The sequence below is a fragment of the Panthera uncia genome (genome assembly GCF_023721935.1).
Source record: "Panthera uncia isolate 11264 chromosome D3 unlocalized genomic scaffold, Puncia_PCG_1.0 HiC_scaffold_8, whole genome shotgun sequence".
Lineage (NCBI taxonomy): Eukaryota > Metazoa > Chordata > Mammalia > Carnivora > Felidae > Panthera > Panthera uncia.
The window spans coordinates 40,233,732-40,248,928 of NW_026057586.1; the positions used below are offsets into that span (position 1 = coordinate 40,233,732).

Below are 15,197 nucleotides of genomic sequence, written 5' to 3' on the forward strand. Positions count from 1 at the left end.
TCGGATTCTGTGTCTCCTTCTCTCTCTGCCCTCCCCTGCTTGCACTCTGTCTCTCTCTGTCTCTCAAAAATAAACATTTAAAAAAAAAAATCCTCTCCCAAATCGTAAAAAAAAAAAAGAATAATCTCTCAAATAATCACAAAAACCATTATTAAATTCACGAAGTTTCACATTGATGCAGTACTCCTGTATAGTCCGTATTCAAATGCCATCAGAGTTCTCCATTTTATCCTTGTAACAGTTTGTGTTTTCTTACCAGGATCCAGTCCAAGATCATACATTGCATTTACTTGTCCTGTTTCTCTAGTCTCCTTTAATTTGGGACAGTGTCTGAGCCTTCATTTGTCCTGTGTCATATGATATCTTTGAAGAGCATGGGCAAGTTATTTTAATGTAAAATAATACCTCTTTGGTTTTTTCTTGTTTCCTCAGGACTAGATTAAGGTTATACATTTTTGGCAGGGATACTACAGAAGTGATGTTATGTCCCTGCCAGTGAATTACATCAGAAAGCTCTTGATATTAATTTGTTTCATTATCAGTGATGGGTCACACTGATAAGGTCCACCTTATTTCTCTACAGTAAAGTTACTGTTGTTTCTAATAAATAATTTGTGGAGAAATAATTTGGGCCTATGTAAATGTCTGATTTCTTGTTAAACCTAGTTCCACTAGTTTTAGCATTCACTGGTTGTTCTACAACTTGAATCAGTTTTTACTTTGATGATTACTAATGGTAATATTCCATTAGGTTTAATGAAGATATCAAATTTAACCCTGGATCTATTTCTTAATATAAGAAAATTGTTTTTTCCCCTTTGAAGTCCCAAGTTTTGGTTGTCTATGTTACACACTTTTGATAATTTAGAATATCTCAAACATAGGCAGAATAAGTATTTAGAAAAGGAAGAAGTGATTAAAAAAATTTTTTTTGAATGTTTGTTTATTTTTGACAGAGAGAGAGAGAGAGAGAGAGAGAGAGAGAGACAGAGCATGAGTGGGGGAGGGGCAGAGAGAGAGGGAGACACAAATCTAAAGCAGGCTCCAGGCTCTGAGCTGTCAGCACAGAGCCCGACGCGGGGCTTGAACTCACAGACCGTGAGATCATGACCTGAGCTGAAGTCAGATGCTCAACTGACTGAGCTACCCAGGTACCCCAGAAATGATTTATATAAAATATATTTGTATTCTTGGGGCACCTGGGTGGTTCAGTCAGTTAAACATCAGACTTTGTCTCAGGTCATGATCTCTCAGTTCCTGAGTTTGAGCCCCACATCAGACTCTGTGCTGTTAATGCAGAGCCCATTTCAGATCCTCTGTCCCCATCTCTTTCTGCCCCTCCCCTGCTCTCTCTCTCTCTCTCTCTCTCTCAAAAATAAATAAACATTTAAAAAAAAGTGATATTTTCATTTTATGTACCATGAATAGCATATCCTTTTTATTTCTCTGTATTTCACTTTTGAAATATTTTATATTCTCTTTATATGGTTAACTGAGCTTGGGACATAAAGCGGTTTCATCATACTGTGAATGATAGATTTGGAGCCCCAAAACTTTCAGATTGATGATCTAGTATAAATTACTTGCATAACTTAATGAACTTTAGCTTACTACTCACTTGTAAAACCAGGATGATAATTCTTTACACCTTGTCTGTCTTGTGGTAGAAATGTCATAAGGTAGAATCAAATCCTTATTACCAAACTGCTGCACAAATATTTAGTGCTGATTGTGAAAATACTTTTTGCTACTCTAAAGCTGCGAGAGGGGGAAACTCTTTTAAGTATTCTCTTAGTAAATTAGCTTGGGCCTTTGGTATCCTTTTCATGGCTGTTGTTCATGTATTTTCCTCCTAATAAGTGGCATATAGAAATTTATTTAGTATAACTTAGAAGTCTCAAATAATAGCTTATTTTTCGATGATTGGAATATATTAAAAAATACATTTTTTGAACTTTCAATTGAAGTGTAAGATAAATACAGAACAGTTGAATAGCTCATTGAATTTCACAAATTGAATACTCCAGTATAACCAGGACCCAGATAAAGAAATAGAACATAACCAGCACCCCAGAAATTCTGCTTCCGTTCTCTTCTTTCTTCCAGCGTAAACCTCTAGTCACTTTTCTCTGACTTATAAATCAAAAGCAATTTAGGTCTTACTTTTACAGCTATATAGATCAGGGATCAGCAAACTTTTTCTAAGAATAAGCAGATGGTAGGTAATATTTTAGGCTTTACTGGCCAGAAGGTCTTTGTCTTAATTACTCATCTCTGTTGGTGAAGTCCAGAAGTAACCGTATGACAGTATGTAAACAAATGGATATGGCTATGGGTCAATAAAACTTTCTTTCCAAAAAACAAACAAACAAACAAAAAACCCAGGAGGCAGGCTGAATTTGGTCCATGGGCTGTAGTTTGCCAATCCCTGGTGTAGATCAATGTCCAGCTAGGCTAGCAAGAAATTAAAAATCAAAATTTTCCTGGATGGTAAAGGGAAATGGAGAAAAAATGGCTAAGAAAAAAATACCACTAGAAAGGGGACAATACTCTCTGTTTTCATTTAGATGATAATGATATTGAAATGTTTACAGTATGCCTGACATTGGCTATATTGAGACTTTTACATGTGTGTTAACCTTCAGTTAATACAGATGAAGGATTACAATCTATAAAACACAGCAGTCTATTTTCAAAATGAAATTTTAAGGCAACTTTAGTTTTTTATTAAAACAGATGCTATACAATTGAATGTCTGTAGCTTAAGTACTAAGTAATAAGGAATTTTACTAGATGAGACCCACAACAGATTTTGAAATTATTATGAGACTTTTTTATAAATGAGGAAATTAAGTCTTAAGACATTAAATGCCTTATCCAAGATCACAGAACTAATATGTGAAGTTGTTGGAATTCAAGTCTAACTCCACATAATAAATAAGGAATGAATAAATGATTCTGATCCTAGATTCTAATTAATCCTAGATTAAGTTTATTTATTTATTTTGAGAGAGAAAGGGAGAGAGCATGAGCAGGGGAGGGACAGAGAGAGGGAGAGACAGAATCCCAGGCAGGCTCCACACTGTCCGTGCAGAGCCTGACATGGGGCTCCAACTCACAAACTGCGAGATCATGACCTGAGCTGAGATCAAGAATCACACACTTAACCGACTGAGCCACCCAGGCGCCCCTGAGTCTAAATTCTTTATCCTAGATTATATCGCAGATGATTCTATTGGTTTAAATAACAGCAGAAAGTATTGTTCATGCTTTCCGTTATCTCAGCTGTTTTTTACTACTTTTGTTTATGCTATATTTTAACAAGACAGTGTTTTTATTGTCATATGTATATTTTTTTCTTTTCTCAGGAACCACCAGAAATGGAACTATTAAAATTTTTCAGGCCAGAAAACACTACAGTTCCTTTAAGACCGTCAGTAGAGCAGCTTTCTAATCTCATTAAAACGAGTCTTCACTATCCAGAATCATTTAATCATCCATTTCATCAAAAAAGGTCTGAGGCTTATTTTTGTTAAAATTTTTCTACATGCGCACACCCACGCAGAGACTCTTATTTATTTAAACTATAGCATTAACCCAAATATTGATGAAGAAATTTAGAATAATATTGAGTATCTGTAAAGTGCTCTTAAATATTTTACCCTTTACTCTGATTACTGTATGTTGCACCTGTGGTTAGAGATGGCTATTTGCCTTAGACACCTCAATTGCCAAAAGTTTCTGGTGGGCAAGTTTATCACTAAGTCAAAAACAAGGAAAAAATATGTTATTTGTTTTTGTGTTGGACACAAATTAATTGTAAGAAATGACTATAGTATAGACTCATCAAACAGTTCAAGTTTTAATAGCATCATTTACTTAAGATTTACTAAGTGCCAAACTTCTTGGGGAATGATGTTCAGTTCAGTTGAACGATGAAGTTCAAACTGTGTGGGTCTACTTATACATGATCTTTTTTATTGTAAATGTGTTTTCTCTTAAGGGTTTTCTTAATATTTTCTTTTCTTCAGCTTTTATTATAAGAATATAGTATATAATTCATATACCATACAAAATATGCATTAATAGACAGTTTATGTTATTGGTAAGGCTTTGGGTCAACAGTAGGCTATTAGTAGTTAAGTGTTAAGGTAGTCAGAAGGTGTATATGATTTCCGATCGTGTGGGCGTTGGTACCCCTAACCCCTGTATTGTTCAAGGGGCATCTGTATTTGCGATTTTGGTAAGTAGGTTGATTATATAAACTTAAGGTTCTGTAAATAAAAAGTCCTAAATCAGATGACACTTCAAAAAGTTGCTGGTTTGCAGGTATAAAAACATGGAGAGAAGTCTATTAGAATCAGTCTATAAGTGAAAATTGAAGGTATGAATTTTGGTGAAGTCACCCTGGGTAGGGTGGGGATGAGGTGGGATAGAACAAAAAGAGAACAGTGACCTACAGAACAGTGACATCTGAGAGAAAAGCTAAGGAAAAAGAAATCCGTGAAAAAGACTGGTTGAGAAGTAATTAGGAAGAAAAGATCAATGAGAAAGTGATATCTCAAAAGTTCAGTGAGAGAGAAATGGGTTAACTGTTTAAAATGCTGCAAAAATGTCAAATAGTAAAAGGATGAAAAGGTTACTTATTGGATCTGACAATGAGTGACTACAGTTATTTCCTCCCCACCCCCCACAAAATTAACACCCAAATAACCAAACTACCTGTATTCAGGAAATAAAATATTGGTAGCATCACAGAAGCCCGCTGGTACTCCGTCACAGTCACTACCCTGCCCCCCCCCCCCATATTGGTAGTCATTTCTTTGCTGCTTTTTATAATTTTCCCAACTAAGTTTATATGCATCTCTAATTTTGATTTTCATGGGGCATTTTTTGAACTTTATTATATAAGTGGAATTATACAGAGTATCTTCTTTTTATGTCCAGCTGCTTTCATTTAATATTATGTTAGTAATTGTCAGCCACTGCATGAAGCTATAGCATTTTCATTGCCATATGAATATGTTTGAATGCACTGGAATAATTTACTCTCTTGATGGACTTTGGGATTATTTTCATATTTGAGCTATTTTGAATTCTGCTGTGAATAATCTTGTGTATAATCTCTTGGTTTATGTGAACTTGCCCAGCCCCCCTTATTTTTGCATGCTTATCTAGGAATTTTTCCAAATAGTTTGACCATCTTGTACAACTCACCATCAGTTCCCTTTGTTTCATATCTTTACCACCACTGTTGTCAGATTTTTAAAAATTTTAACCATTTAAATTATTTATAAAATTCTTTTTGCCCAGGTCTTAATGTTGCTCTAATATGCAGCTGTAGTTGAGGGGGAAGATGGTATGTTTTATCCCTATCAAGTCTGTCATGACTTCATGTACTTTCATGGGAAATTTGGATTCCCTGATGTTTCTTTTTTTTTTTTTTTTTTAATGTTTATTTACTTATTTTTGAGAGAGTGGAGGAGGGACAAAAAGGGAGAGGGAGAGAGGGAGAGAATCCCAAGCAGGCTCCACGCTGTCAGTGCAAAGCCTGATGCAGGGCCTGAACTCATGAACTGTGAGATCATGACCTGAGTCAAAACCAAGAGTCAGACACTTAATGACTGAGCCACCCAGGGCCCCCCCCCCCACCCCGATGTTTCATTGTAACCCATTGTTCTACTTTATCAGACCTATCCTGCTTCATATCTTAGATTCCATGGGGTTTCTTTTTAACCGTAGCAGTTAAAACCTTGGCTGTACTTTAGAGGTAAGGATATTTAGGAATTGTCCACATGATTCAATTGGAGTTAAAAAGCATCACAGAATCTGGGAATCTAGCATGGAGTTATGTGAAGCAGGGCAGGTTTGATCAAACTAGAGTAGAGTGGTGGGTTAAAAATAAAACATCACAGAATTAAAACTGTACACAAAGTATGTGAAAACAAGGCAGGCTAGATAAGGATGAAATGTGGCAGTTTTTTCCAGCCCTTGCTGCCCATTAGAATTACCTGGGGAATTTTTAAAGATTCCAGTGCCAGTTAAATCAGAATCTCTTGGGAGTAGGACCCAGGCATCTGTATAATTTAAATGTCCTCAGATGATACCAGCATGCACCTGTATCCATCACTGTTGCCACAGAAATGCTTCACAACAAACCACTCCAGAATTTAGTTGCTTATAAGGCATTCTTATACTCATGGATCCGCAGATCAGCTTACCGTTTGGCTGCAGCTCACCTTCAAGCTGTGGTTGGTTGGGTTCATGTCTGTACCACGTATATTTTGGGCTCAGTGCAATGGGCAGCAGCTACTTGGATATGTTCTTCTTATGGCATATCTCTGGAGTACAAAGGTGAGTTATACTGAGATAGCACATTTAAGGCTTTTGTTTGCGTCAAAGACATTAATATTCCATTGGCCAATTAGCCTCATCTTCACATCAACAAGAATGACTCCTAGTCCCACAGTGGGAAGTAAATAATGGCTAGGGGAGTAAATAATGAAGTGAGGGGAGTAAATAATGGCTAAACAGTAATTATAGTTACACCGCAGCCACCAAGATGGAGAAGCACTGATGTAGAGGGCCAGAGTGGTTGGTCATCCTTACAAAACTAAGAATAGAAGTGTACTTGAGTGAGAGAGCTGGAGAAATGGGAGATGGTTGTCAGAGAGTGGAGTGACAGTATTATTTCAGAGGTAGCTATTTTAGGTGACTAAAAAAAAATTACAATATGGTTAAGGAAGGTAGATGGATGAGTTTTGAATAGTACTGATGGTTATGAGGTGGTAAGAATTTGGGAAGGTGTCGAATGAGTTATCTACTTAGTAAAGTTGCCAGGATTGAAAAGAAGAAAGCAAATTCCTGCTGAAGCTTTTAACTGAAGCCAGTAGATGATCTGGAAGAGAAGCCTTCGGGCAGTGTCTCTCACGTAGGTGGTATGCCTCTGCTTCCCAGACGTGTAAGATGAATGGGAGGTGGGAGGTCAAGCAGATGGTTCCCTCGTCTTTACCTCAGATATTTCAAAATACTCATCCTTTCTCCCTCCCCCAAAGAATCTGCTGTACTGAGTTACTATTTTTGGTTTTAGTATTTTAGTATGAGGACATAAAAAAAGATTAAAAACCATGGAGTAATATGACCCAAAAATGGATGTTTTGACAGAAGGGGTAGGAGGAAGAAATCATCAAGAAGTGGCATTGAGAACTACATTAATGATACATTCTGACCCGAGATATGGAAGCTGTTGGAAGAAACACAGCATCTAATGTTGAGAGGACTGTAGAGGAAGCCGTGTATTCAGCCAAATTTCAGTTAAAGCAAGATATAGAAACATAGAGATTAAGGGTCTAGGGGAGTGTTCTTAATGTAACATAGAAATGTGGGAGGGAATGCGACAGCAGGAGGTTTGGTTATGGCAGTAGCACACGGATCATACAGGAACAAGTATATGAGGAAGAATATTTGACCAGAGATAACAGAGGTGAAACACTGGGTTTAGCTGCCATAGTTTTCAAAATAAGAAGTCACATTAGACATTGTTTATGGAGCTTTTGAGCATTATTCTCAGCACTTAGCATATTTGATCTCACCTAATCATCATAACAAACCCAAGAGGTAGGTACAATTATTGTTCCTAGTTTGCAGTTGAGAAAACTGAGTACAGAATTATTGAGTAGATATTTGAACCTTAGTCAAACTGTAGTATGCTTTTATTAATGCTAAATTTGGTGGTGGGGGGATAGTTGTCAGCAGTTTGGTCTCTAGGGACTGTTTGTGCCTCATCAGATTAGCATTTTTCAAAGACTATTAGTATAAAGTGTTTTTTTTTTTTTTTTAATTAATTAATTTTGAGAGAAAGGGAGCAGGGAGAGGGGCAGAGAGAGAGAGGAGAGAGAGAATTCGAAGCAGGCTCTGCATGAGAGAGACCATGAGATCATGACCTGAGCCGAACTCAAGAGTTGGACACTTGGGGCGCCTGGGTGGCTCAGTCAGTTGAGTGCCGACTTCAACTCAGGTCATGATCTCACAGCTCATGAGTTCGAGCCCCGCGTCAGGCTCCGTGCTGACAGCTCGGAGCCTGGAGCCTGCTTCGGATTCTGTGCCTCCCTCTCTCTCTGCCCCAACCCCAGCCCACTTGCATTCTGCATTTGTCTCTCTAAAAAATAAATAAACATTAAAAAAAAAAAAAAAAAGAGTTGGACACTTAACCAACTGAGCCACCCAGGCACACCTAGTTTTTACTATCTCTTTATTCTTTGTGTTTATAGAATAAAATATTAATACTAGTATGTAAGCAGGCTTCATTTGTGCCCAGGTTATGTCCATTTATTATATTCTTGATTTGAACATAACACCAGTCTATTCATATATCCTCTTCTGTCACTGCCTGTCCTTTCTGTGCTTAGTAATACTTTAGTAATTTATTAATTCTAAAGTGATAGGAGAAACTAGGTTACCTGAGAAAATGTGTCCACTTAAAAAGGCTTTCCTCATAATTTGTTCTATAGAAAGAATTTTCATATTCTCTGTAACACAATGGCTTTTATGCAAATTTGGTAGAAAAGCAAATGTCAATCTAGTCCAAGTTCCCAAAATAAAGTAACTTTCAAGAAACGTAAAGAGAACAGGATTAGTTGTTGGCATTTTCATGATTTATTTTTTTCTTCATTGATCTGAGTTTTACTTTTGTTTTTCATTTTGAGAAATAACCACTTAGAAACACTTGGGTGTTTTTTTTTGTTGTTGTTGTTGTGTGTTTTTTTTGTTTTGTTTTTTTTTTTTTTTAGTAGTAGCTATAATAAATGGAAATAAGATGGTTTTGTGGATGTATATATTCTGGGATGCAAGTATTGTAGTAACAGGTTTTTCTTATATACACAAATAATTTGTCTTGAGTGATTTTGGAACTCAGTTTTTTTCCCTACTTGAATCTAATTAGTTTTAAGGAGACTGTTAGGTATTCTTAAGTGTTATTTTCAAGATAGCTGATTTAAAAAAGAAAATACACAGCTTAACCTTTTCATTTTTCTTCCACAGCCTTTGTTTAGTACCAGTCACCCTTTTACTTTCCAATTGTTCTAAGGCTGATGTTGATGTAATAGTTGATCTTCGGCATAAAACAACAAGGTAAAGATGTATTTAGTGCAAGATTGTTTTGTGGCTTAAGATTGATTTGAGAACAATTTATGGATATAATTACCTAATGTGGATAGAGAAAGTTTATTCAGGCGTGCCCTGGGTGTTTGGTTTTACAGAAATGTTACAGAAGACTTACAGAGGGTTGTCTCAGCATTACAATAGTGATAAAATAACAAGCAGTTTCCAAAAGCAGCAAATTGTTTTGATTGGAGACAGAATTTTTCAGAAAAGTTTGTTGGTGATAAAAAACTCTAAAATTGAATATCAGCAAGTTTGTGATAGAAGTTTTTTTCAGGTTTTTTTTTTGTGCGTGTATGATTGTAAAATAATACCCCAAAAATACAGGTACATACTTCCATATCTGATACCTCAAGGCTAGATGCTTTTTGGAATTCAGAAATTTTTGGATTTTTGGAAAAGTAATATGAAACGTGAATGGATTACTACTGTATAAACTAACTCCAAATAGGATCTGGGGCAGCTGTATGGAATCCAGACACGTCCTATGTATGATTATGTGTGTCATAAATTGATGCCTTATTGGTAGATACTGGGTTCCATTTTTCAGCATTATAAATGGTTTCAGTATTATAAGCATTCCTGTATATGAATTTTTTTTAGGTACAGATAACCAATTGGTTAAAAGCTGAGGTTTGAAATCAGGTTCCATTATTTCCCACCTGCTGTTGTGAGCATTAAATGCAATAATGCTTGTGCCTACAACATAGTAACTATTAATAAATGTTGACTATTAGAGCAATAGTAATACTAGCTGTTGTCATTGTTGTTATTAAGAAACAGTTGGCTTCATGAAAAAGTTTCTAGAAGTAGAATTGCTAGATGAAAGGGATGTGTTACTGAGACTTGGAGAAAATTTTTATAAAACCCTTCAACTTACCATTTTCCTTCTCCCACATAGTCCAGAAGCATTGGAAATCCATGGATCATTTACATGGCTTGGACAAACACAATATAAACTTCAGCTTAAAAGCCAGGAGATTCACAGTTTGCAGCTGAAGGCATGCTTTGTCCATACAGGTGTTTATAACCTTGGAACACCTAGGGTATTTGCCAAGTTATCGGACCAAGTTACAGTGTTTGAAACGAGTCAGCAGAACTCCATGCCTGCTCTGATCATCATCAATAATGTGTGATGACTTGCAAATTTGTACTGAAATCCACAAGAATCAGTTTTATTTTACTGAATGGGTTTTAACAGCAGTATTTGTTATACCTAACTTGTTATGGAGGTTGGTGTCGGGTCACTGCAAAATACTTTCGACTTGTCAATCTGTTGATGATGCAAAGCACGTTGGACTGAGAATACTCATATTCTTTTTTTGTATTTCTTTAAACCCTGGTAATAATTTACATGCTCATAATACGGAATTTCAACATAGCCACGCACCTTATTAAGCCCTGTCTTAAAAACCAGTGTCTAAGTCTGCTGTTACAACATATTGATGGTATATGAATATTACCAGATGATTTTGAGGAAGGAAAGGCCTTGTTGGTGATACTCCTGTTAAGCCATTAGTCTATAAATTCCAGCTTTACTGTGAAGTTCTATAGAGTGTTAAATACGGATTTTCCTGTCTTGCTTCACACAATTCTCTAAAATACATTTTGAACTTTGGTTATAGAGTCTTCATACTTCAGTATCTGGTGGTTCCTATGGCTTATACATAACTTTGTAAAAAGAAAAAAATTTTTTCTGATGCTTTGAATATAGTTTTGAAAGGAGTTTGACTTTTTTTTCCTCATTCATCTCAGTATAGGGTGCACTATTTCACAATATGAGATTTTTTGTCATTTAAATTATCATATTCTTTATTATGTAACTTTAACATTTGAGTTGATCTGTTTAAAATATGAATCTCAAGTTAATTAAAAATAAGCTTTTCAAAAATGTATTATATTTATAACAAATGTAAATAGAATAAAGACATGCTATTCACTGTATAGATTTATTAGATGCCTTTTTTTAATTCTGAGGACATAATATATTCTTTATTTAAAATGAATGCTAACCATATTAATTATAGCAGGAGAAACTAGTTTCCTGAGAAAGCCTTGTTTCCAAACATGAAGTACAAGGCTTTGTTCCAGTAGTCCTTGGTGGCCATGTTTACATGAGCAAACAAATTTTGTCTTTAAATATGTCATGTCTGACACCCAGTTACAAATTTGGAGAATTCTTTAATATCCTGGGAGAAAGGAAGATCATGCCTACTGAACTATTGAAAATAACCACATTGCAGACTCTGATGCTGGGTATGGTAGACGAGGTGATTAGCCTTCCTGCTGAAGAAAAGTAGACTCTAGACAAAAGAGATGAAAACCTCTTACAAAAAACAAAGTGTTAACAGTATAGTCAGTTATTAGTGGACCAAAATCTAGAAGAAAGTCTAGAGGGGAGAGACCAACATTTGAGGCTACTTTGCCTTGGGAGTGTTTATCTACTTAGGAAGAAGCAGCCGATGCACAGAGCCTTATGTTTGACATATTTTGAATCAAATACAGGTCAGGAGAAATCATCGGAACTTCTGAAGCAAGGAGACAGTATTTGGAAAATAGGCACAAGAAACTAAGGGACCTACTGGGTTCAGTGAGAAAATTTTATGTTTATCTGGAGTCCCAGAAGGAGGAGAGAGAGGGTAGGGCAGAAGTGGTATTTGAAGAGAATCTCTGAGAATTTTCCAAGATGAACACCAAATTACAGATTCAAGTGGTTTAGTAAATCCCAAACAACAGAAATATAAAGAAGCCTATATCTGGATGCCACGTAGTGAAAATGCTGGGAATTAAAGAAAAGGGGAATACAATCTTGAATACAGAAGACAATTGGTAGCATAACTGATAGCATACCTCGGAATAAAAATAATGGAAATCAGAAAAGGGGGGGGGGTATCTTCAAAGGGCTGAAAGAAACTAACTGCTAAGCCAGAATTTAAACTCAGCAAGAATACTTTCAAGAATGGAAATGAAACATATTTTAAGACAAAACCAGAGAGTTTATTTCCAGGTGGCCCTAGGATAATGATGTCTACCTAAATCTTCACCTTTCCCTTCATTCTGCAATTAAGTATACAAATCAAGGAGAGCAAGTGAAGCCGCACCCAACTCCTACTTTTAGCATAACTAGACAGAGAATACTACTAACTTGAAATTATCTGTACATGGAGAATCTAGCACTGAATTGCAGCAAACTGTCTCAAGCATCTACTACAAGCTTTTGTAGAGAGGAGGTGGGGAAGACAGGAATCCAGAAGGAACTGTGGAAAGGAGCCAAGAGAACACAGGGGTTAAGGGCCAGCGGAAGTCACTTTCAAACAATGTCTACCCTCACTGCAAAAGTACTCAGCAAGAGGGGCACCTGGGTGGCTCAGGCGGTTAAGTGTCCTGACTTCAGCTCAGGTCGTGATCTCACAGTTCTTGAGTTTGAGCCACGCGTCAGGCTCTGTGCAGACAGCCTGGAGCCTGCTTGAGGTTCTGTATCTCCCTCTTTCTCTGCCACTCCCCTGCTCACGCACTGTCTCTCTCAAAAATAAACGTTAAAAAAATTTTTTTTAACAGGAGATCTGGCAGATGGAGCTCTGATGACAGGCTTTGCAGTGGGGCCTCTTAGGAGCAGCAAGAAACAGGGTCCATTCATCAGGCAGCTAAGGAAACGGGAATAACCTTATCAGTTGGCTACTTAGGAGAGTATTGAGTATTATGAGGCTTGTGCAGCTCAAAGAACTTTCAATCTCAACAGAAATTTTTTCATTAAGTTTCACACCCTTAGGCCTGATTTCCAGAAGACTCCATTAAAATGCAAATAACCTGTGAGTGCCGTAATAACCAAATCGATAAGATTCGTCAGGCTGCTTGTAAGAGCAGGTCTTGGCTCCCGGTGGCAGGGGACACAGGAACAGTGCCTAGAAGGAAGGTGAGGAGTGCTGGTGGGAGGTGCAGGGGTGGGGGCAGGGATTGGAGGAGCCAAAGAGAAACTTGATCCATCTGATGCTTTTGCTAGGGTCAGCGCTGTTTGATAATATCCCATTGCTTGTTTCCAGGGTTATTGGGCTGTAGTTTTGGGCCTCAGAAGAGTTTGCATGCCCTGTGTTTCCCCCCTCCTCCCCAGGTTTCTGTTTTGATCTTTAAGCTGTGATAGAAGTCAGCTTTACTAACCAACAGTTTGCACTTCCTTAGCTGTTGAATTAATTATGCTGTACTTGGTGGGAGGAAGGGACACATCTGAGAATTAGATGCTTTTGTGAAAGGCACCCCCCTCCCCAGTTCGTTTTTTGCATTTGAATGGTATGTGTTAGTTCAGCAAACATTCCAGGAGGATTATTTCAAGGCTATTATCTGTTGATTAGAAAGTCTGGTTTCAAAATAACTTACTAACCAGAGGAGAGGCTTATTTGACTGGGACCGGCAACTCCCAGAATTTTACCACAAAACCCTGATACATGCAGTAAAGGAAGAGGAGGAGCTCTTTCCAAGGCTGGCCTCTGTAATTGAAGGAGGACGGGCTGTGGTGTGGGCCAGAGGGAGCCAGGCTCAGCCAAGTCTGAAACAGGTGGAACCTCAGCCCCTGTGCTTTCGGCGGTTGCCACAGTTTATTCTAGTATGTATCCCGGCAACCTTCTAGGGGGAACTGCACAAAAGTGAGGAGAGATCAAAATACCTCATTTTCCAGATTCAATAACTTTGAAGATTCAAAATCTGGCCACAGAGCAATTTCTGTTAGGGTTGCAGGGGGGCGCCTGGGTGGCTTAGTCAGTCGAGCACCTGACTCTTGATTTAGGCTCAGGTCAAGATCCCAGGGTTGTAGGATCAAGCCACATGTTGGGTTCCGCACGGAATGTGAAGCCTGCTTGAGATTCTCGCTCTCCTGCCCCTCTCCAGTCGAGCACATGCTCCCTCTCCCAAAACAAAACAAAACAAAGCACTTCTGGGTCTTAGGCTACTGCTCATCTGTTCCTGACTCTGCATTCAATGTTGTCTTGCTCTGGTGAAGTTTGAAATTATCCATAGTGGGAATATTTACCCCAGAGGCATCAGATGCTACACATTAGGACTTGATGTATTGATTTTTGCTGTTTAGTTCTCAGAGAACAATGGGGAATATAATAATGTAGGTTAAAAGTGTTGCATTCAGGTAGCTGTTACATTATGAATAGCACAAATATTTGAGGAAATATCCCTCCAGAATCTGAAAACTATTATCCAGATCAGCAAAGAAGTTGCTCATGTCATTGATGAACAGCATCAGGTGAGGACCCGGCATGGCATGTCTTCTCACTTTCCTCTTCCTCAACGTAAACAAAAATATCAACCAACACTCATTGGAATTTTTCTCATTTGTTGATTGCAACATAAGTTGGTTGTGTAAGAGTTTGGCAAAACTCAACAAAAGCCTTCTGTGAGGATCAGTGAGCTATATAGAATTTATAATACAGAATATTACATATTATTTGTAAATTGTGCTGCAAAGACTTAATATCTGCTTAGAAACTTTTTTCCTGTAAGTTGATAAACATTTACCAGCAGACCTCTGGGTATGGGCATAGACATAAAGAAGTTCTATTGTAGTTAGCCAAGAGCTAAGGTGTCTTATGGAATATTCCAGACTTTAGGACTCAATAGGGCAACAGTTCTCAAAGTGTATGGGCATAATCATTGGTCACTACTAAAAATGGAATTCCATACACTACTTCCCCAGAAATCGATGGTCTACCTGCCTAGACCAATTTTGTTGGTTTGGTTTGAGTGTGGAATCTTGTTTTTGTTGTTGAGGTTTGTTTGTTTATTGTTTTTAAATCTTGTGGTTTTGGGCATGTGGGTGGCTCATTCAGTTAAGCATCTGCTCAGGTCATGATCTCACAGTTTATGAGTTTGAACCCCACATTGGGCTCTGTGCTGACAGCTCAGAGCCTGGAGCCTGCTTCAGATTCTGTGTCTCCCTCTCTCTCCGCCCCTCCCCTGTTCGTTCTCTCTCTCTCTCTCTCTCTCTCAAAAATAAATAAACATTAAAAAAATTTTTTTTAATCTTGTGGTTTTTAACA

The 15,197-nt window shown here is 37.6% G+C and overlaps 1 protein-coding gene across 4 annotated transcripts in view; it reads left to right on the forward strand.

Annotated features, from left to right (window-relative positions):
* The window catches only part of TRAPPC8 (trafficking protein particle complex subunit 8), a 114,562-nt gene that overhangs the window by 69,380 nt on the left and 29,985 nt on the right, over positions 1 to 15,197 (forward strand). For 2 of the 4 annotated variants that reach the window (XM_049619525.1, XM_049619526.1), the window contains exons 27-29: positions 3,369 to 3,514; positions 9,040 to 9,129; positions 10,061 to 12,908. In XM_049619525.1, coding sequence (XP_049475482.1) covers positions 3,369 to 3,514; positions 9,040 to 9,129; positions 10,061 to 10,295 — 471 coding nt within the window. In that variant the 3' untranslated portion in view covers positions 10,296 to 12,908. The other 2 variants (XR_007455270.1, XM_049619527.1) reach the window with 2 other exon arrangements.